A 22,837-nucleotide genomic window follows, 5' to 3' on the forward strand; every position below is an offset into this window, starting at 1 on the left:
TTTTATTAAAATATTCTGATATAAGCCAGGGCATTTTATGCAATCTATCTTGTATTTTCTATGATCCCTCAATGAATATTTCATTGGAATCCTTCAGCCCAAACTAGAAAATATAAAATTCCCTCTTGTGTTTTAGCAAACTGTGCATAATCCAATGCTACAAAAATATATATTACCATTGTGAAAGCTCATCTATACGGCAAATACCAAAAATGTCGTTAGGCACTAATGTAGATAGCAGAAGTACAAAAGTGGGGGGGGGGGTTTGTTTGCTCTTTTTCTGTTTTTTTTAATTAGACATTAATCAGATAAACTACAATGTGACCGTTGTGATAATAAAACATTTTCTTCGCATTTAGTATACGTGATGCACCCCTCCCAGCTTTTCAAGTATATACCGTATTTGCGCGATTATAAGACACTTTTTTTTCAAAGCAAATGCTCTGAAAAATAACCATTGTCTTATATTAGAGGTTGTCTTCTAATTAGACCTCAAATAGAGGTCTGACTACAAGACTAAGATCCAGATCCCCCACAGTGCTGCAGGGGACCTGCATCCTCCTCTCCGGCAGCCGGAGGAGGTCTGCGTGATGCGCGCAGACAACCTCCGCTGCTGGCGGCTCTTCTGCCGGGGCTTCTATGATGTTGCAATGCTAAGTGGGAGAGACAATGGAGGTCTTACCGCCATCAATTTTAAAGCTAAAATCTACAATATATCCCAATATCATACTATATATTGTGTATTGGTAGATAATCCTTAAAGTAACTGGTCGGAGAGGAAAATACCTTTAAGTGCCAACAAAACAAAAACACTCTTGGTGACAAATTTAAGTATGAAGCTCTACCGAGAATACTACAGTAAATTGTACAATTACAATGCTTCCCCTTAAAGCACAGACTGGAATGAAATAGAACATCACACAGTAGTAGACTTTTCATGGAATGAAAGTATAGAATCTACGGCTGTAATAAGCAATGAACAGTCTGATATATTTTGTACTCTAAAAGCCAGACAGTGTTATTTCTAAGTTCTAATTGTTTAGTTCTATCCCTGTACACATTGTGCTCACAGGAGTAAGCAATTAAGAATTGACGCCACAGGGCAATTTAGCACTAAATATGAAACGCGATTATCTACATTATACTAAGCATCTCCACTGGGAAGAAAAAAAAAATTGAGCAATAGCAATTTCCCTTTTGTCAGGATGTTACACCATATTTTACTTATGGAGATGGAGCTTATACTTTATTTCTGTTAAATGGATTGTGACACAAGATTAAAATTGCAACAGTAAGAGTCTTTAATTTGCTACATTAAAGTAGAAGAAAATCTTTGGAAGTATATACTAACTACTTCCAAAATAAAGCAACACCAGAACACTTAAGAAAATTTAGTAACGCATAATATAAACACAGAAGTGCTATCCAGCTGAAGTAGTAGAGCGACATAATTTGGGCACATGTGAGATCGCTACGAACAAAAGAAAGACTACCGTTTCTTTGACTCCTATAGTCACCCTATTCTTCTACTTGCGACAAACAAAGATATAGTCACACTGTTTTTTTCACCATGAACCTATATTGCTTCAAGATGCCATAATTTCCATCTGATGTATTCGATATCATGTCCTTTCTTAAAGACAAACCCTCACGGGAAAAAAAACAACATTTTGAGTATTAAACACGGTGCTCAGTAATGTAGTTCAGTATGAAATAAAAGAGTAGGTTTATTTCATTTGTTCCTGTAAACATCCTTTATATGCAGACCTTGAGGCAGCCAATGTGACATTTTGGCTGATATTCCTTGCTCATTATGGAAGCAGAATTTAAGTCGCATTTCATGGTGTCTGAAGTCCATACAGATACAAAACTGTCTTGTATTATGTGAACATTTATTTCCAAAAAAAAATTTTGTTTTCACAACTATGACAAAATCAAAATAAACACAAATAATAAACAGAACTGATAAAAAGATGCTTGGAAAATGTATAAAGCTCTAATTGATTACCTCAAATATGATTAGAACATATACTCCGGCTAGGATGACTGCAGCAATGGTTACTTGCGTTTCGATACTTGCGCTCAGGTACTGGTGTGCTAAAGTCAGTGGAACTAGCTGTGTGTCTTGTAGAAATGCTTGGATATTTACTGTAATAGTATCACTAGAAGAGGAAAATACAAAGCAGAATTTACCAATCATAATGAAAAAAACATGACTTGTCAAAATATACTCATTAGAATGTTGATTGCAAATTAACTTTTAAAAAAAAAAATATATATTTTTCTTTAAAGTGAAAACCTAAGAAATGAAATTTAAATTCCCATGTCACAACCAGGTTTGTTTCCATGATTACTTTACAATTAGAGATACTTGTCATTACACTTATGATGTACAGCTGCTGCCCACACAACAGCAGTACAAAAGTTTACATATAACTCAACAATTCAGTTTTTATTTGTAGAAAAGCCATTAGAGGGTGGCTTCTAGCTGTAGGGTTAGACTCTAATCCAACACAAAGTATTGTTTTATAGAATACACCTACTTTTAAACCAAATAGTCTAATAATGTAAAATCATGCCAGTTACATTAACCCTTTTGATTTTGCGAACCACGTATGTAAAGGGGGGGTGAGTGTGACTTTCAGTTCTCCATTGTCCCCTTGAAAGATGCCATATTCACCGACGTCCAGGTAACAGAGTTGTCAAATAATAATGCACCATTTATAGTGTCTCATAACATGCGAATAAGACCCTTAAGCTACTAAACTCTCATGGGAACGAGAAAACATTTTGCTGATATAAATTATTTCAATCTTGTGTAATAAACTTGTTAGATTGGAAGTGCCACCAAAAAACCCTCTTAAAATTAGGTTTTAGAATTTCCTGGTTTGTGCCCTTGAGCAATATACTGTCCCAAAAGTGAAATATTTGTCATCATGCATGCGACTGGCAGAACATTTCCCATATGTTTAGTTTTAGAATTAGTCATAATTTGTGCCAAACACAGAAATGATTGCCTTCCATGTTCTTAAAGCTTACCATTGGGGAAAAAAGTATTAATAAACAAATTCTAGGTTTTAAGAACTACCTTAACCCTGTGATTTATGAAGATAAGCCCACATACTAGATTCCCTGGGGAGTTCAATAGATGCATAATATTATTAACCTGTTCAGGATTTCAAATGTCCTTTGCCTTGCAACATGTTCTATTCTTTTTGAACTCAACGCAATAGTCCAGTTGTATATAACCTAGAAGAAACAGGAGGACACAAATTAAGTTCTATTGTGAGGCACACCTTCTGTAAGATTTTGGCACAATGACTTGATATAGCAAGTTCTTCGATGTTTTTGTTCAGATGTTTGAATAATAATTGTCCACCCATTTACTGTTAGCTAAGAACCTTTCCCTGGTATGTTTTATAGAACCGGTTAGAGAGAACCAGAAAGCGTGTTATATGGTCTGGAAAAATCTGTGAAGCCACCTTAGACTTGACATTTGCAAAACACTTTCCCATTTGCTGGCATGCTATGCAGCCATAAAATAGTGGCATTTACAGCAACTATCGACGGGCTGTCATCGAAGCTTTAAAAAGATCATCAGAGGTTTGTCAAGACTGATGCTTGGTAGATTTCATAGCATAGCTGTCCTATTGGCTGGGACTGTGTAAAAGAAAAAAGATTTTTAAATGTGCTTTCTTTCTGTAAATTTTTAACATACCATATGTAGTTTATCTGCATTGTTTTAGCAGCTTTAAAACAGAGTTAGACATATCAGTATGTGAGAAAATATATAACCGTTATATAGGTTAGATAGACTTAAAGGTTTGGAGGCTCACAAATTGTGATCCTGCTCAATGACAATCACAAAAAGGAAATACTTTAAAACTAGCAAGTGTACCAAACTAAGTAAAACATTTGAACTTGGGCAATTAGATATAAACATTTTCCATAAACATCCAAAGTCACTAAGCAAGGATTATTAACCACTAGGCCAAAGAAATGCTCTCCTACAAAAATTAGGTCTATTTAACTAAAGGGAGCATTGTCAGATGAGTTAACATTCAATCTCTTTCACTTCTCATGAAGGTCAAACCCCAGTGAGTTCTTGGTGTAGGAAGAGTTTGGTTGGCAGTATACAATACATAGATAAACTAGTGTCATTTCTTAAGTCTCCATGCTTAATGGACTATGTATTATGCAGGGCCAGCTCAGGCCTAACATTTTATATTGTTTACAAAAATCTAGTTTAAAAATAGACCTTAAACACTCAAACTACCATGGTTTGGTAGTACCAAACTTAACTGCAAATTAGATTCCTCTTTGTGTAGCATTTAGGGGTTTGGGTACCTGAGAAGGGCGTCTCCTCCTAGAAACTGGATCTTCAGTTTGAGAAATCTGTATGAGGACATATTCCTCATTTCTTCGGTCAATTAGATCACCTGCAAATGGTCCATCAACTTCCAGCTTTAAGAGGGCAGAGTTGTGAAAGTCTGTAAGATTTACAGCTTTAAGAAATGTATTAAGGGACATAATAAAGCAAAGATTTAGTCGGTCCTTTATTCAATTTTAAAGTGGTAATACCCACACAAAAAAAAAAAAAAGACAGATTAATTTAGGTTGATATTTTGAGTTTGTTTCTCTTTAAATCTTCTTTCATACTCGCTTGATTTGCAGGTATTCAAAGAAACTGTTATACAACAGAGATTCTCTGCCAGGAAACCATTCATCTCCCTTGTACAGATATCCTACAGCTCTATTGACTCATTCCTCCAATTTGTACTGAAAACTAGATTATACCTGCTTGTTTCTTATTCAGAATCTTACTTGAAAATAGTCAATAAATGCATTCTGAATATAAAAAAACGGAAGAGAAAGGCTTTATGAATTATATATTATTAGAACAATCATCTCACCTAGAGATATGCTATTAACATTTTCTTTCTGCAATCTTTCTCCAGGATTACTGGAGCTTTTCAAAACGTTTCTTTTGAATGTTGAAAGGGCAAAATTATGTGGACCTAAAATGAACTATAAAAACCCAGTAACAAGACTGATTAAAATTTAACTATATGTTTATGAACCCAATAATGACTACAGATGAAATTGGTAGAGTAAGAGTGCAGATCGCAGATGTGTTTAGGGTTTTTTTTTTGGGGGGGGGTTAAGGTTTGACATTCTTTTTTACACAGATTAGTTATGAATACACAGGCTGTATAATGCTAGAAGATTTACTACAAGGCTAGTAGACGGCTCTGGCACCCCTTGTGGTTAACATCAGGAGCAGGGTTTTTTGTGCCCCCTGATCCCTCACCAGCATTGCAATTGTGTTGGTAACCAACAGTACAAAGCAGGCAGTGTATGTGATCATATTACTTCACCAAGTACTATACCGAACATAAATGACTTCCTCATATCGCACAAACCATCAAAGACCAATTAAATGTTTATACATTAGCCCACCCAATACACTTAAGCCTATCCCAGCTTACTCATTCACAAATAACCATGAGTAGGTAATGAAATCATATACAACGCATCAGGAACACCCCAATCACTAGAAACCCTTTCAGATACAAGTGCCCTTAATTTGCCTTTTGAAATGTTGGGTAACTCTGAAGTGAATTTTAGCATGTATCCATAAAAGATAAAAATGAAATAATCTATATTATAAATCCATAGATCTCTAAAGATTGACGTAAGCTGCTAGCAAAGTGACTACTGCCAAGGTAGGTAGTCAAATTAAGTGAATGTCCAGGAGTCCTTAAAAACCACAGTATAGGCCAACAATTAATTATGGACTAATTTAGTCTCAAACATCTAAAGTAATTAAATCAATTAGAAATGTTAGTGATGCCAATAAAAATATAACTAAAAAGCACATATAAATAGACTTCAAGGATTAACCAAGGAAATTGCGGTGCATGCCGTCAACAAAGGCTGTTAACAGTGTCACAACAAACATGCATCGGTATTAATGAATAGAAATTGAGAACAAAACACTTTGTTAAAGTAGGCCTCAAGCATATATTTATTATGAACAAAATATATATTTTCAGGAAGTACCGGTAATGTATTTCATATAACCTTTTCACTGCACATATTTAACCCATTAAGGACCAGGCTGTTTTTTGTATTCTGTACCATTCGTGACAGAGGTTGTTTTAATGCTTTTGTTTATGGCGTTTGTAATTTTCTTCTTGGTCGCCTTCAAGATCTCTCAAATAGGATGTGGAGGCAAGATGACCAGATGTCAAAATTCCTAGCTGAAAAACTGACTAGCACATGTCTCAAATGTGACCTTTCTGCCCTCAATCAACCCGACAAACCTATGCATGGGTATTATGACTGTACTCAGGAGATGTTGATGAACACATCCTGTAGCATTTTGTGGCAGTGGCATATACTATAAGCTGTAAATTCATATCTGAAATACAGTGTGTGTGAGAAAAAAATACCAAACTTTGATAGACACTGTACTTCAGCTCCTGGTATATGTCACTTCCAAACATCACAATATGTCTTCAGAAATATCTCCTGAGTACAGTGATACCACTAACCCACTGATTGCATTTCTTAAGGGCTAAAAGGCCACATTTGTGTAATTTTTACATCTGGTCATCCTGTTCAATTTCCCACCATCAAATTTTTATTATATATATATATATTTATTATTATTATTTATTTAAACTGGACACCCCAGGATATTTCAAGTGGTGGTTTTAACACTTTCCATGATAGATTTTTTTGGGAAGATACAGCACAAACTTTTGTTATATTTTCTTGCAACTGGATGGTTCCCCTTATAGTACCATAGGCAGGATGCTTCTTACTATGGTATATGTGATCACTCTCAGGAGTGATCAAGTGGGGCCCCTAATTTGTATGTGTTGCTGAATGCTTCAATACTCAACAATGCTTAGTTTGGGATGGCTTCCTAAGCTCTTTTTTAAGCAGCTGGCCACCACCACATTGAATAAGGCAAATGTGACCACCCCTGAGCTACTTTTTTGGTGTTGCCGAATGCCTCTGTGTAGACAATGTTGGAGCGAAGAAAGCAATTATTGATCGCTTTCTACACTTATTTAACCCCATCGCATGCAAGGCATGTCATTGGTCCTTAAGGGGTTAAATATATTACTCACAGCAGTACCAAACCCAGGACTTACATAAAAATGTTTGAAAATTGTAAATCCAGTGAAGGGATAAACTGGTGTAAAATTTGGTTTTTGCAACACATTACCATTGACCAGTTAAAAGCAAAGTCTTAGATGTTTAATATAGAAAAATGTCTGGACTATATATAACTAAGATGGAGATTAATCCTGGAAAAGTAAAATCTGATACTGTAATTCTGTAATCAAAGTCTCGAATATTTTCCAAATTCTTTGAGGATGTAAATTATAAACAGACTTTTTGGTATAAACAGTACAGATTTATCATATGCATAAAATTTTATTTATAGAGTACCTGCAGATTCAGTAGTAGTATAACAGAGAGAGAGTAAAAACCATTAACATGACAACTATTGTCATAAAATACTGTAAAAAATCCTGTGCAACACTAACACTGTCTGAGCTAAGCAGCCAGCTGCCTGGCAATACATCTAAATTAGGTGTTATAAAGTATGTAAAAGTGCTAAAACCGTATCTGTCGATTTTCCCAAATCCTATGTTTTACACTCCATTCAATGAAAGCATTGTAATGGCAGTTATCTATCAAATGAGTAATATATTACTTGATTTATTGCATGATTACTATTACTTTTAACTTCTGCTCTGTTAAGTTACTCATTGGATCAGACATCCTTTGTAATGAAAGTACCCTCTGTGTGAGTTACACACAGAAAAGAGGGGTAGAAGAGGAACTGCGTCTCCATGGATTCATTGGGTTCATTTCCAGGAATGCCATCATGGTCTGTGCAAAAGGATACTGCCATAACAAGTTAAGTGAATTCTACTCCACTACAATGCACTGCGGGTAGTGTTTGTATCTGCCCACCCCTAGCATGAATGAAATGTCCTTCTATTGGTCAAATTATGCAGCACTGTACAATTTAAATGGAGCGGTTAACACATACATAAATATACATATTGCCCAGAGCTTCCCTACTCCTTGTGGTTTGGCTGTGAGGGTCAGCTGCATGTATGGCTGCAGCTAGCCCTATTGGTTTTTAAAGCGATGATGTGGACAAAGTAGGTGGAACCTGGAAGGGGAGGGGCTTTGACAAGTCATTCCCCTGCCTGGTGATTGAAGATCGTAACTGGAGCCCCTGGGAACCCATGCTTCACTGCAGACTCCCAGTGAAACCCAGCTATGGCAATTAAATAAAAGATTAACTATTTAACATGTTGGTCCAACAAAACATGCAACAAAACACAGAGTTCATGCAAAATTAATTTCAATATGCATTTTACATAGATGTAAGGCAGGGGTGTTTCTTTAAGTGGAAGGAGAGGCTAGGCTGTCCATTCATAAATCACACATCAATAGATTGTGTGTAGGGACTTTTAGGCCATTTACATTTTTAACATGGCATAAAAGCATAGATTGAGTAGCTGCTGTGGCACAGACACCATCCATCACAGTACACATTCCGTTATTGTTGTATATGTACTATGGTGCGGACAGTCATCCCAGGTAAAGAACTTAAAGCACTGTCAGGTATGGTCATTTGATCTATGAAATCCATCGCCAATCACAAGAGCAGATTTTAATGGAAAGTTACATATCTGCTCACTGTGCATGCGCATACTTCATGAACAGAGTATACCATTTAATTTGGAAAATATACAAGTTAGAATTACCTTAAAGACTACAATAGAATTTTAATTATCACATAATGATTGAATTGCAATTTCCTACATTGTGCTATGTTGCAATAAAATTAAATATTTGGTTATAGATTTCCATTTAACAATTTACCAGGCAGCTTGTATGTTTAACACTTTTTCATTTTGCAAAAAAAATAGGCATCTGAGAAAGCAAGATTGCAGTAGACCACAATGAGAGCAATATCATTTGGATGAGATCCGAGAGGAACAGCTTTTGTGAACCAAGTAATTTTCTACTATAAAATTAATTCAGCAATAGGGAAATCAGACGGTTCGGAAATGAATCTCACTATATCACACTCCTTGTAGTGCTGAAACCATTATGTATCATCTTAAATTAAACTTCATTGCACTCCATAATGATTGGATAGAACAGAAAAAAAGGATACAGTAGCTTTCCAGAGACGACAGTGCCAACATCTGCCAAGGATTGCTTTTATCGGAGTAGGTGCTAAATAAAACCTGAAGCAATATAAACATAATTAGCAAATGTATGCAGAGAAGATTAATTTTCCAAAGTATTCTTTGTCTTATAACCCAGTTGCTTCCCACACCCTGTCAAAAATTGAGCAAACTCAACAGATTCTAAGTATGGATGGTAGGAATTCACCACTTTATTCATTTCCTCTAAAGTATGCGCACTTTGTCAAATTTTAAACGGCTTTCAGAACAGAAGTAATATCTCTGTACTGGAAGATTCCCATAACATGTTCTAGGGTTCAGACAATGACAAAACGCGTGCACAGCATTAAAAGAGTTCCACCATTAGCTGCCAAAAGACTCAATTACTTGGTAAAACCAATCATTGATCCTCATCTTTGTTAATTATATAAAACACCAAAGAGCCATTATATTAAATAACTGCCCCATTTCTAGTTATTTCATGTGTCAAGGGTTGATTAGGAAGATTTGTTAATCATTATATTACCAAGTCAGGGAAAAAGGGTGTTAAGATCATTATCTTCAGCAGAGCAGAAGATTTGATGAAACATCATTTTCAAAAATTAGTTTGTGTACAAGTTATGAAAGAATAGCACACAATTATGTAGCCATTTCTTATGGTATAGAAATCAATGTCTCCCTGTGTTACTTACTACCCCCTCAACCTAATAGATTGCAAGCTCACAAGATCAGGGCTTCCTTCTATTTATTTAGTTATTTTAAATTGTTAGATGTTACTGTTCTCTACTGTAACTGTGCTATGGAATCTGCTGGCACTATATAAGAGTAATGTAATATATTACATTTAACATACCATTATAAAATGTCAGTAGGGGCCTGTTGCCTCTGCCCCTTGTTTTCAAGATCTTGAGTCCAAGATTTGGGGCACTGTTGGAAATCTTTTAAACTATTTTTTAATAGCTACTTGAACCACCCTCTTCACAGTGCATTGAGACAATATAAACATACATCCTCTTCCAGTTTAATTCATTTAATAACATTTCCAGTTGACTGGTAATTCATAATTATCGCCCTGATGGTGGAAATGGGCATTTGCAATGCTTTGCCATTTTCTTATAGCCACTTCCCATTTTGTGAAGCTCAACAACCCACTGTGCTGAATGAAGGAATGTGTCCTATGTGTTGCCTAGTATTTATACCCCTGTGATACAAGTAGTCATGGTTGAATAAGTTCCTGTACCTAGTCACTCAGATTTAATAAATAAAGGTAAAATATGAATGGGAATATATTTCAAATAAATATAAATGCATAGGGGTGCCAATAATATATTTCACAATTTATTTATATACATATATACACACATAAATTTGAGCGTGTTTCCTGACCATGATGTACACTATTTTTACAGACAATTTCTCATTTATCATTAAAAAGAAAGCATTCAATAAGGCTTCATAAAAATGACTACCATGAATTTAAGAGGTAAGTCAGTCAATACAGTCAAAAGGCTGCAATCTGGCCAGTAAAAACATCAGCCACAATGTAAACTAGTTTTGCTTACGCAAACATAAGAATTAAGGCCCTTCATTACAGTGATTAACATGTGAGTCACAGCTCCTAATAGGTCATCTCGATAAGCCTTATTAAAATGGGCTTGTTGCCATAAGTAAGCCCGACCAGCTTTCTAAATAAGTGCAGAATAGGCTTTCATAAAAAATGCTCAGCATCCAAGCAACATGTTGAAATGCAACAAGATTAAATAAAAATCAGCAACATATTAAATGTCAGGAGGAATTTTAAACCCTAAGTTTAACCAAACCACCTGTATCTCATAGTCAACATAGCCAAACATTATACTCACCGAGCAGGCAACTACAATAATAAAGAGCCCTGCAATTTTCATGTTCTTTAAGCAGCATCTAGAAAACAGAAATCTCAATATTATTAAACATGGTAAATCAGTGGAACCACACGTGTGTAGGTTTGGAGCGTACATAAGATTTACTGGCGAAGAGGTGTGATGTACTTATGGGGAGGCCTACCATGCTAAAGTGGTCCTCCACAGGGAGACTTCATCTTGCAAAGTGGGCATGGTTATGGAGGTCTGCACAGACCTTTACTGTATAAATGGGCAGATTCAATGGAGATCACTGATCTTTACATTTGGCTCACTTGTAAGAGAAAAATGCTGCCCTCTAACATTTCAGAACAGCCCCGAGGTAGAGGAATGGACCTAAGGGTAGCATGACTGAGGGAACACCAAGGAGCCCTCCCTACCTTTTGGGGATGTACAATGTCTGGTGTAGATGAGCTGTTACAGGCCTTGGCTGGAGGTTCCAGGGACAACTCGCTGAGTGAGAAGACTGCTAACATTCTGGCAGAGGCCCCTGAGACTACTGACCCAGTGTTTGGGGCTGGGGGAGAGAAATCTGGGAGAAAGAGTAGCTCAGACCAGAGATGGCTAGCAGCAGGCAGACTTGGTATTCTGAGGAGTAGGCCTGGGCCTTCCGGAAGCCTAGAAAGAGGAGCAATCTGCAGGATCTGGTCTGGCGACCAGGTCATGGCAGTCAGAGTTAGAGCAGGTCCATCAGTCATGGAGATCCGGTCCGGGTGAAACGGCTGAGAGCCCTTCTGAGATAGGCAGACCAGGCAGTTCTCCCAGGTTAGTATTGTGGCCAAGGTCCACATTCGCAAGGTTGGAGGAAGGAGGCTTGTAGACTGCAGTGACATTGCATGTGGGAAGAAAATTTCGAGAGCATGTGCACTGATGCTATGGAGGAGGAGTTTGGATGCATCACCCCCTTCCTGAGGCAAGGTGAGCATCCCTCCCCCTTATTTACTCCTTCTTAAACAGGCTTTGGGAAATTATACAGGCATTAGGTTGGAGGGTTTCCCCAGGTGTGGGACAATACAGGGCGACTGAGGCACCCCAAACTGCGCCACCTGTAGTGAAAGGGGCAGATCCTGGTGTAGGGTAGGTGAGCTCAGTGGCAGTTCAGGTGGGGCAAGATACTTTGGGTCAGCCATGGCGCAGGGCATGGGATCCTGGAAGTAACAGTCTGGCTCACAAATACCACCCAAATAAAGCTTTATGTTTCTCTAATGGGCTCTCGAATACAGTTAGAGATGAGCTTGTAGCCTGGGACCTCCCCAGAGATTTGGAGGAACTGGCCTCATATTGCATTCCTAATGACCCCCAAATCCATGAGACCATTCTTCAGAGAGCGCCTGCAGAGCCTCCCTCAACTCCTGGTCTCGATACCTTGGGTAATCTTGATTTTACCGGTCTTTTGGTTGAAGAGAGCCTTTAGGAAGAGGATGGAGCAGGGCACCGGCTGGGAACTTGCTCCACACATCAGGAAAACACCTGCACCTAGGGTCCCATGGGGGACAGGCCTTAGGTGGCGTTTCGGGGACCCCGGCTTTCCATAAGAATAAACCTCTAGCCTCGTGGGCTTCTCTTGAGGCAAGATTTCCATCATTACTGAGGCACTCTGACTCTGGGGCAGTGGGCCTCTATCGACAGCACCTTCGCCCACAAGCACTCTATTCTATTGCAGCTTCTTATCGCTCCACTTGCCATTGAGGCGATTGATGGCAGGCTCTCTATCGCAAAATCATACAACTCCAGGTGATCCACACTCCTCATTATCCTTTAGTCCTGGATTATCTACGGTTGCTCAAACACAATCCCACATTTGAATGGCTAAGGCCGAGGTCATGGCATTGTCACCCAACTGTTCCAAGACATGCCTAAAGAAATTGGTGAAGATGCTAACCACTTCTTCAAAGGAGTACCAAGAGCTTTGAGATGTATTCGATAAGGGCCGGGCTGGTGAGCTCCCACCTCACCATTGCACAATTCAGCAGCAGCCAGGTGCCATACCTCCTCAAGGTCGAGTCTATCATCCATCTATTGCAGAGGAGGACTATATTGCGGATGCGCTGGCCCAGGGGTTCATCCGTAAGTCCTCCTCCCCTGCCAAGGCCAAATTCTTCTTCGTGAAGAAAAAGAGTGGAAAACAGACCCTGTTGATTACAGGAGGCTCAACCGTATCAGTTAAAAACTATTTGATTGCTTGAAAGAGTCCAAGGTATTTACCGAGCTTGATTTGCAAGGGCATATAATTTGGTAAGGATAAAGGAAGGCCACAAATGGAAAACTGTTTTTAAACACCAGGAATGGGCATAACGAATATCTCGTTATGACAGTCTGTCTCTGCAATGCTCCCTCTGTTTTCCAGGAATTCATAAATGATGTCCTCCGGCACATGGTCCTACAATGCATGGCGGTATACCTAGACAACATTTTGATACATTCAATTTCCTTAGAAAGCCATCATGCAGATGTTGCCCTAGTCCTGCAAAGGTTACAAGAAAATGATCTATTTTACCGCAAACAGGTCACCCTCTTGAGGTACACGATTTCAGAGGTCGGTTTCACTATGGACCCTGAAAGACTCTCTGCAGTTCGAGTGGCCACGACCTGTAGGTCTCCGCTCCGTTTAACAGTTCCTCAGGTTTGCCAACTACTACAGGAGATTCATATACAATTTTTCCTCTATTGTAAAACCCCTTACTGACACAACCAAAAAGGACGCTAACGCCTCTCGCTGACTCATTAAAAGGCTGCTTTTAGTGCAGCTCCTATTTTGGCATACTCGAAACCCAAGCTTCCATTCATGCTTTAGGTCGATAATGCTCACTCTCAAAGAACGGAGGCAGTTGCTCAAAGGAACTTCTGTGCCAATCCTCATCCTCACGTAACACAAAAACCTCACTTACCTGTCCGAGGCCCCGATCCTGCTTTAATTATGTGGTCTCGTATCTGCCAGGGACCAAAAACATCCAGGCTGATGCTTGAAGGCTTAGGAGAGCCCTCCTAGTCTGATTGTTCCCCCAGACCGAGTACTGTCCTATACATACCAGCATAACTTCTTTCTACCTATAATAAGTCAGCAGGGCATCCCAGGAAGAACCAACTTCTCTGCTCTGTTTCCCATTTATTATGAGGCAAGGACTTTGTCCATCTGCGCACAGACTAACCCCCCCCCCCCAAATCACCTTCCAGTGGACCTTCTCTAGCTTATAGCAAATGGTGAGAGGCCATGGTCACACCTTGCCATGGACTTCATAGTCTACCTTCCACAGTCCAACAGTTCTCTAAGATGATCCACTGCATAACATGAAAATAAAACCAAAAAAACGTCCATCCGCTAAAGAGTTGGCTACAGTCTTTATAAAAAGGAGGTCTATTGGCTACATAGAATTCCTAAAATCAATTTCCGACGACCAGGGTAGCCAGTTTGTCTCGAGATTCTAGAAGGCCTTCTGTGCGCAACTTTGTATCCAACTCTCCTTCTCATTGGCCTACCACCAGCAATTGAATGGGGTTGCAGAAAATGCGAATCAGGCCTTGGAGCAATTCCTGTTCATAAAAGTGCAGTCTCTGTCTCCACCTAGCTCTTCCCTTTTACGATTCCTGATACTTTCACTTCCCAGGGGATTCTGGTGCTGAAGGATCATCTCCAGCAGATCCATTCCACATGAATGCAGGTCCAAGAGGCACTGCAATGCTCACAACGTCCTGAGGAGTTCCAGGCCAATAATAAATGCCTACCTGCACCCTCCTACCAGGTCTGGGAGAGGGTCTGGTCATCCTCCAGAAATCTCCCACTCTGGGTGCCCTCCTAAAAACCAGCTCCCTGTTGTGTGGGGCCTTTCCATATCCTCCAACAGGTGAATCCTGTGGCCTATGCTCTGGACCTTCCTCCCAATATGAGCATCCATAATGTATTCCATGTCTCGCTGTTGAAACCCCTGGTTTGTAATAGTTTCACTACTGCCGCTCGTCAAGCACATCTGGTGTCTTGACAACCATGAGGACTTTGAAATCCGCTCCATAGTTGACTGGTTCTGTGGGTAGTTTCAATATTTGGCCCATTGTAGGGGGTATGGAGAAATTTTGGGTACCTCCCTCAGATGCCCATGCTCCCGCCCTCCTCCTTGCCTCTCGCACACATTTTCTCCCTGCAAACCCAGCCCTGCAAGGGGGGGGGGTGTTAATGAGAGGGTAATGTCATGATTTCACTGCCACACTTGAGATTTCTCCAGTATTGTGAGCTTTCTGCCTTTCACTTGCTCTGGCCTATATAAGCCTGCAGGATTCCTTTGCCCTTGTGTTTTGATTCCTGCTAATAAATGCATTCCTTTGTTCCTGTGTATGACTTAGCTTCATCTGACTGATTCGATGATGATATGATTTGGGGCATGTTCCTCTCCAGGTTTTGATTTCTAATACAAAGGCAGATGTCCAGCGGTTTTGGGCAGCATACCCCCAAATGCTCTTTGTATGATCCAAAAAGGTTACCTGTTGGAGTATGCGTGGGGCCACTTCCCATGCAGAGATTGAATGGGCCAGGATGCAGATTAAAAATACTATTCCTTGTTTTTGGCCTTTTGGGGGCCGACACAGTGAAGCACGGGAAGCTGGAGTGGGGTCCCCATGGGGTTATTCCTGCATGGTTCACCTTTCAGATGTAGGGCTGGATATCTGGTTACCCAATGTCCAGACTGTATTGTAGAGAGCAGTTGAGGTGTTGGGGGCCAGTGAGATGCAAGGCGATTGCATTCTCTGGCCAAGGCGGTTGGTTATCCTGGCATGGTGCAAGTATTAACCTATAGGTGACTTGTGGCTTATGTGCAGGACACTCCTTGGGCTGGTGCCCTCGTGACTCTGGCTGGTTGGTATGGGCTGCCATGCACGTGACAGCAGGGATACAATTTGAAAGTCTATGCCAGACTGTGTTGATTTAGTGATGATTATAGTGGTTATGTTTCAGTTTGTAAGATCTTTGGCTTGATGGCCAGTTTATGGTAAATATATGGAAGTTTGTTAATTGATTGCCAAAATCAAAGTCCTGTATGGATGACCTACCATAAATTAAAAGAACATTTTACGGCAAGCACCCCAATTTTACCAAAATACAATATTTCATTAATGGGAATTCAAGATATACATAAATTAATAGTAAGGTCCACAATGTACCCTGGCTTCCTTAATAAAAAAAAAAAAAAGTTAATCCAGCTGTCACATAGCTGAGAATCACATTTAAATTAACACTTTGTTCTGTGTGTGCGCAAATGCATAGATTTATCAATCACAACTCACTCAATGCATTTGTTCTTTCTGCCACCCCAACTCTATGCAGAAGTACACCTACACAGAAATGGATTGCAAGCCAGCTGTGGGTCTAAGACAAAAACTTCCATGCACAAAATGCAATCTGTGAAGGTGTAACATCTTCACCAGCAAGAAACCAGAAAGTCTACAGGTGTTGCTTTAACTGAAGTCCAAGGTTTCACTCAGGGAGTAGGTTCCTAGTCTGCCCAAGTGTACTTGGTATAAGCTATAATCAAAATGTGATGAATGTTTTAGCAACAGGACACCAAGAAACACCAGCATTCACGTATGTGTTCGTGTGCTGCATATTTGAAGACAAAGATGGATTTTTGTACTACACACATAAATCGAGCTTTACGTTTGCATTGCTGGGCAAAAAAAGATTTTGATTAAAATCTTTAGCGGGTAATTAGACAGATGCATATTAGACTACTTGACAAATACTTTAATGTCCCATACAGAGCCAAGGATGATTACATTAGACAGCCCTTTAGTTAAGGGAAAACTAACAATTTATACCTTAACCCCAAAACACTAAATGATACCACCTCAGTCTGGAAGAGTTAAATTTCTCTTGGAGATTGTCCAGGAGTTCATTCTTCTCAGATGAGGCAGACCTGGATAGGCTTCCAACTTCACTACCAAGTCTACATCTTTGTTCAAATTCAGAAGAGCTGTTCTCCCAAGAATCTTCTCCAATTATGAAATCTGGTCTATCAAAGGTCATGCATTGTGGCCTACAGGAAGAGAGAAAAAAAAATGGAGACTTCAAGACCGAAAAACTGAATTTGATTGCAGACAAGAACCTTTCGTCCCACCTATTTTGTCCATTTTTCAAACTGTAATAACTCAAACCTTAATCAGACCTTTGTTTTGCTTTATGCATATCCCAGCCATGTTCAAATTCCCCCACTCTACAACTTCTGTTGGGAGGCTGCTCCATTTAGCTATCACCCTCACAGTAAAAAAAAGTAGACAAAGTCCATCCCTTCCTGTTCCCCTTAACACATAGGTTGGCCATGTGTTTCAGTGTCTGGGACAGCCCTGGGATCTTAGGCACTGACATGACCCATGGAATTCTGGGCTAAACCAAGAACGCTGACACCAGAACAGGTAAGGGGGGGTTCATAAAAGAACCATGATAATAGGTCCTGGTCTTACTACAACCAGTCATACTACTTATTGTGCACACATACATGAAGGAGGGCATTCACAATGTCATTCTTTTGAAAAATGCAAGCACAGCACAGTGGGTGGTTGCATAAATATTATAGGCATATATACATGTTAGTTATTTTAGAGGCATCGGTGAAATAGACCCTTCTTTGCCCTATGTATTCTGTGCCTCGGGTGGATTCTGCAAAACTAGATTTTAACAAAAATCTGGTCACATCTCCCTGCATTATAATGTAACACCACAAATACACAAAGCTTACCTTGTGTTTTTGGAGGAAAATGTTAGCAAAGGAGTCTTCTCTGTAAAAGTGTAGTCTTTCACTGGGTTGAACAGCTTAGCCACGCTAAGGGGATAGCTATAACACACAGAAGAAACCATCAATACACTATGCACTTTTTAAAAAAATTATATTTTTAAAATTTGAAGCAAATGATTGTATTATTGGTCACTCAAAATAAACGATAAGCCTGGCACAATTTAGTTATTGATGTGGTTGTTTATTTCAAGATTTAAGTAAATAAAAAAAAAATATATGTTTAAACTGTTTAATATACTGTACTAATATTGCAGAAACAATCCTAAAACACTGAAGACAGGAGCCTCGCGCCCCCACCTCAGGATTAGTGGTGGGAAGTTCGGATCATTAAAGTGAATCGGATCATTTCGATTCGTTCACTGAAATGATCCGATTCATGATCCGAATCTTCGGATCACTCAGTGTGACTCACAGGAGTTACTGTTTTCCAGTAACTCCGTGCAGGCACACTAACGATTGGCCCCGCCCCTTTCATTATGAATCCCCCCCCTGCCTCCAGTGATGTCAATGAAGGCAGAGAGTCGTTCAAAGATTCAGATCTTACAGGGATCCGAATCACTGTAAGATCCGGATCTTTGAACGACTCTCTACCTTCATTGGGATTCGAATCAGTAATATAATATTACCATACTGTTATAAATACATTAATAATCACTGCCCTCAGGATTTACATTCCCCTTTACCTGCAACTGCACCTTAAGCTAACTTTATTAAATTTAATTAACCCTCACCATTAAATTAACCCTAAACACCCCATCAACCATGTCTGCCCCTAAAATTAACCCTTAACACCCCATTAAGCATAACTGCCCCCAAATTAACCCTAAACACCCCATTAAGCCTAACTGCCCCCAAATTAACCCTAAATACCTCATTAAGCATAACTGCCCCTAAATTAACACTAAAGACCCCATTAAGCATAACTGCCCCCAAATTAACCCTAAACACCTCATTAAGCATAACTGCCCCTAAATTAACCCTAAACACCCCATTAAGCATAACTGCCCCTAAATTAACACTAAAGACCCCATCAACCATACCAATCTATTAGGTAATTTATCTGGAGTACATGCAATTAATTTAGGGGCAGTTATGGTTAATGGAGTATTTAGGGTTAATTTCAGGGGCCGTTATGTTTAATGGGGTCTTTAGGGTTAATTTCAGGGGCTGTTATGGTTAATGGGATCTTTACGGTTAATTTCAGGGGCCGTTATGGTTAATGGGGTCTTTAGGGTTAATTTCAGGGGCTGTTATGGTTAATGGGATCTTTACGGTTAATTTCAGGGGCAGTTTTGGTTGATGGGGTATAAGGGTTAATTTAATTAATTTAATAAAGTTAACTGTAGGTGCACTTATAGGTAAAGGGGGGCAAACTTAGGGTAATCTAAATCCTGGGGGCAGTGTGAACACTATTAATGTATTTGTTTATAAAAGTATGGTATCAGTAATATTCTCTGTAAGAATCAGATCCTTGTAAGATCCGGATCCCTGTAAGATTCGAATCATTGAATCATTCGGATCATTCGAGTCTTCGGATCATTTGAATCATTGAACGAGTCTCTGACTCTATGAGTCATCGTTCCTCTGTGAATTAATGAGCTGTAACCTGACCCCAGAGTCTGTGTCTGAGTGCTTTGCAGATGACTCACAGCTCTAGGATCAGGTTACAGCTGAATGATTCACAAACTGAACTGCTACAAATGAATCGTTCAGTCTACTGAACCGATTCATCCGGATCACTAAAAAGAACCAGATCAAATTAACGATTCGTTCATGATCCGGACATCACTGCTCAGGATGTCTGAAGGTAAGTGAACTACAAAACAGGGGTGGCAGTGAGAAAAGAGGTTAAATAAGAATATTGAAATAAAGTCAGTCAAAATGAGAGAGAATCAACTAATTTGTGTATGAATTGCGTAAAGGAGTTACAGCGTGGAAGAATTGTGAGAATGCATTAATAAATGTGTAACTACATTGTGTGAAAGAGTGAGAGAATTAATGATTGTGTGAATAAATGTGTAACTACATTGTGTGAAAGAGTGAGAGAATTAATGATTGTGTGAATTAGTGAGTGAATTAGAAAGTGTCTGTATTATAGATGTAATAGATTTTTGGAAAGGCAAAGATAGCACGGGCAGGGTGTTTATGAGATACAAGGTGTCACAGGTAGCATATTTATGGGACAAAGATGGCACAGGGTATGCTGTATGGGGACAAAGATTGCAAATCCTATGTGTGTGTTTTCTGCATGCTGGTCAGGTTCTATGTGGGCAGTGTGGATGCCAGGGCTGGCTTTGGGGTGTGCAACCTGTGATCTATGCATGTAATTTTGGGAGTTTTATCTATGCCTTTAATGCAGAGATTTTGTGTGAATTCCCATTGATCTATACCTGCAAAGCTGGTCTTTTTGTGTTATTCTGTTGATCTATATCTGCTGTGCAATGTTTTCATACGTTATTTATGTATACCTGCATATACAGGGCTTGTTTGTCTTTTTTTTTTGAGGGGGTAGGTAGGAGGTTAGTGCCAGTGTAAACAAAACAAAAAAACAAAACCATTCGCACCTCTTTGAAATTATTGTCAGCACACCAAGGGACTTGAAGGTTTTACTTTGGCACACCACTACCAAAAGGTTGCCTAACCCCTGGTATACAGTAATGCAGGCAGGCCTGGAGGCTGCAATTGCCTTTTCAGTTAGTCAAAAAAAAAAAAAAGTTGGTAACTTTCCCTGCCCAATGGCAATCTCAATGTGCAGCTTGTCTACCAAAGCATTTTTTCTCTTTAGACTCATTAGTAAAAATGTCAGGCTGGTTGATTAAGACTGAACAGTTTTATTTATTAACGCAGGAATAACATAAGATGTGTTTGTCTAGTAGGCTGAGCTAAGCTAAATGTAACTGTATACGTGAACTTCTTGCATTCTTGAACTTGTTTTCAACATAAACATTTGGTGGTCATTCATCTTAATAACTTCCAAATTAATATACAGAATAAAAATAAAAGTACAAGAAAGAAAAGAAAAACGCTAAACACTTTCAAAAATCGCATTTCTGAGGTGCAGAGGAATACTACATAATTTGCATAGGTTAAAACGATAAAATAACCACCAGACATCCATAGTGCAGACAAGGATGGGGGGTGGACACAAGTCATAAATCATTGTTAGGTGCCAGGGAACTCAGTTGTGTACCGGTGATTGCACGAGAAATGCCAGCAAAGAAATAGTTTGAAGCGCTATACAATGCAAGAAAATATTTAGTGAATTTGACAGAAACCCTAGCATTGCATCATGATCAGTGAATCTGTAGCAGAATGACAATTCCCTTTTCAATCTCCTACACCCATTTCAATTGTGGTTGCCTTGGCAAATCCCTTTTCTCATTAAGATAGGAAATTGTTTGACAGACTGAAATATCTGGGAGGAGGGGGCAGTATTGCTTTTAAAAATATGAAAGATCCCTATGAATATTTAACACATTTCCAGAACTACCTGAATAGTAATATGCATCTGATCAGGGTAGACCCAATAGATTCCAGGTCAATCTTTGGGCCTTTAATACTCAGGGGAGGGTTGGCAGCTTCTGGCATCAGCCCGTTGCCTCCCTCCCAGTAGTTCACATACATACTAGCCATACTAGCCAACATTTACACATGCTCAAGCTTACACATATACATTTGGCTAACACACACATTCATGTATACATAACCCCCCCCCTTTTAACTCACCCACAGCTTTTTTTAGAATATACAGGTTACAGGGGGGCTTTCGAGGTGACCTGGCAGCATTTCTCAAGTTTAAGCAGAGTTAACACAAGGTCTAGGATCATTCAGCCAGAGATATAATAAAATGCAATTACAGAAGTCACTGCATAAGCAAGCTGGACAACCTATACAGGCACAGCAAGCATGGCTGCACAGCGCCAACACCAGTATCTTCCATGCTCACTCACAAACCCCAGTCCTCAAAATATGCTCATACCTGGGAACCCAACATGTTAGGCCCAGAGAACTCACGCAAAAGTGCTGCTTCTCTGGTTCAACACCCCAATCCTACAGGTTCTGGGAGCCCGACATGCCCCCCAGGATGTCAGTGGGACCACTCACCAAACAGCAGTGAGCAGCCCACAAGATCCCAGGTGTGAATATGCTTCTCTAGGAAAAACACCAAATTCTACCAAGCACAGCACATTTGTCTTTACCGACAGTGCCTGCAAATGGTGGTATCCGTTCTAAAGCATTTCCTCTCCCAGATGTGTCGATACCATTATATTAACTTATTCCCAACTAGTAAACTTTCCCAATAAATACAGTCAGTTTTGAATGAATAAAAGCAAAATGGTCACAGAAATCAGGCAGTTATGACCCACATATCACTACAGTCAGGTAACAGCATAATGCAAGTATTTTCCGTTTCAGGAGAGAGACACACACACATATAGGGATCTTTAAAGGGGAATGTGCAACATTTTATTAGTATCCAATTAAAAAAAAATTACATTTTAAAAATATATTTTTTAGACAGTCAGATTTTTCCATGTTATATTTTCAGGCGGTTCTATATTAGCCATTTATAATGTGATTTTGTATTTATCAATAAAAACATGCCCACTGTACTACACAGCCTTTAAAACAAAGCCTGGGACAGAGGGGCAGAAGTTGGCTCATCACTCATGGACACCTGTTTTGTCCTTTATGGGACTCATCACCATGAGGTTGCGATACTAGCTTACTGCTTGAGGCCTGAAGCCAATTTAGAGAAAAAAGAAACCATTCGGAACTGTTGCATTGAGCAGTTTGTGAATGCAGATTTCTACACCTCCACATAAAGCTCTACAATATTTAATGCCCACTTCAGCTATGATCTATTTTCCATCTACTTGCCACTTATGTATAACAATGTTAATTGGATTATATAAAAATAGCCCAG

General features: G+C 39.3%; 1 protein-coding gene across 1 annotated transcript in view; it reads right to left on the reverse strand.

Annotated features, from left to right (window-relative positions):
- The window catches only part of OCA2 (OCA2 melanosomal transmembrane protein), a 101,813-nt gene that overhangs the window by 50,661 nt on the left and 28,315 nt on the right, over positions 1-22,837 (reverse strand). The window contains exons 3-9 of the mRNA XM_053455190.1: positions 17,854-17,937; positions 16,966-17,154; positions 11,096-11,153; positions 9,221-9,293; positions 4,348-4,505; positions 3,167-3,249; positions 2,009-2,162 (exon numbers count right to left, since the gene is read on the reverse strand). Of these exons, the coding sequence (XP_053311165.1) occupies positions 2,009-2,162; positions 3,167-3,249; positions 4,348-4,505; positions 9,221-9,293; positions 11,096-11,153; positions 16,966-17,154; positions 17,854-17,937 (799 nt within the window). The remainder of the gene's footprint in view (positions 1-2,008; positions 2,163-3,166; positions 3,250-4,347; positions 4,506-9,220; positions 9,294-11,095; positions 11,154-16,965; positions 17,155-17,853; positions 17,938-22,837) is intronic.

This window comes from Spea bombifrons, chromosome 2 (genome assembly GCF_027358695.1).
Source record: "Spea bombifrons isolate aSpeBom1 chromosome 2, aSpeBom1.2.pri, whole genome shotgun sequence".
NCBI classification, from domain to species: domain Eukaryota; kingdom Metazoa; phylum Chordata; class Amphibia; order Anura; family Pelobatidae; genus Spea; species Spea bombifrons.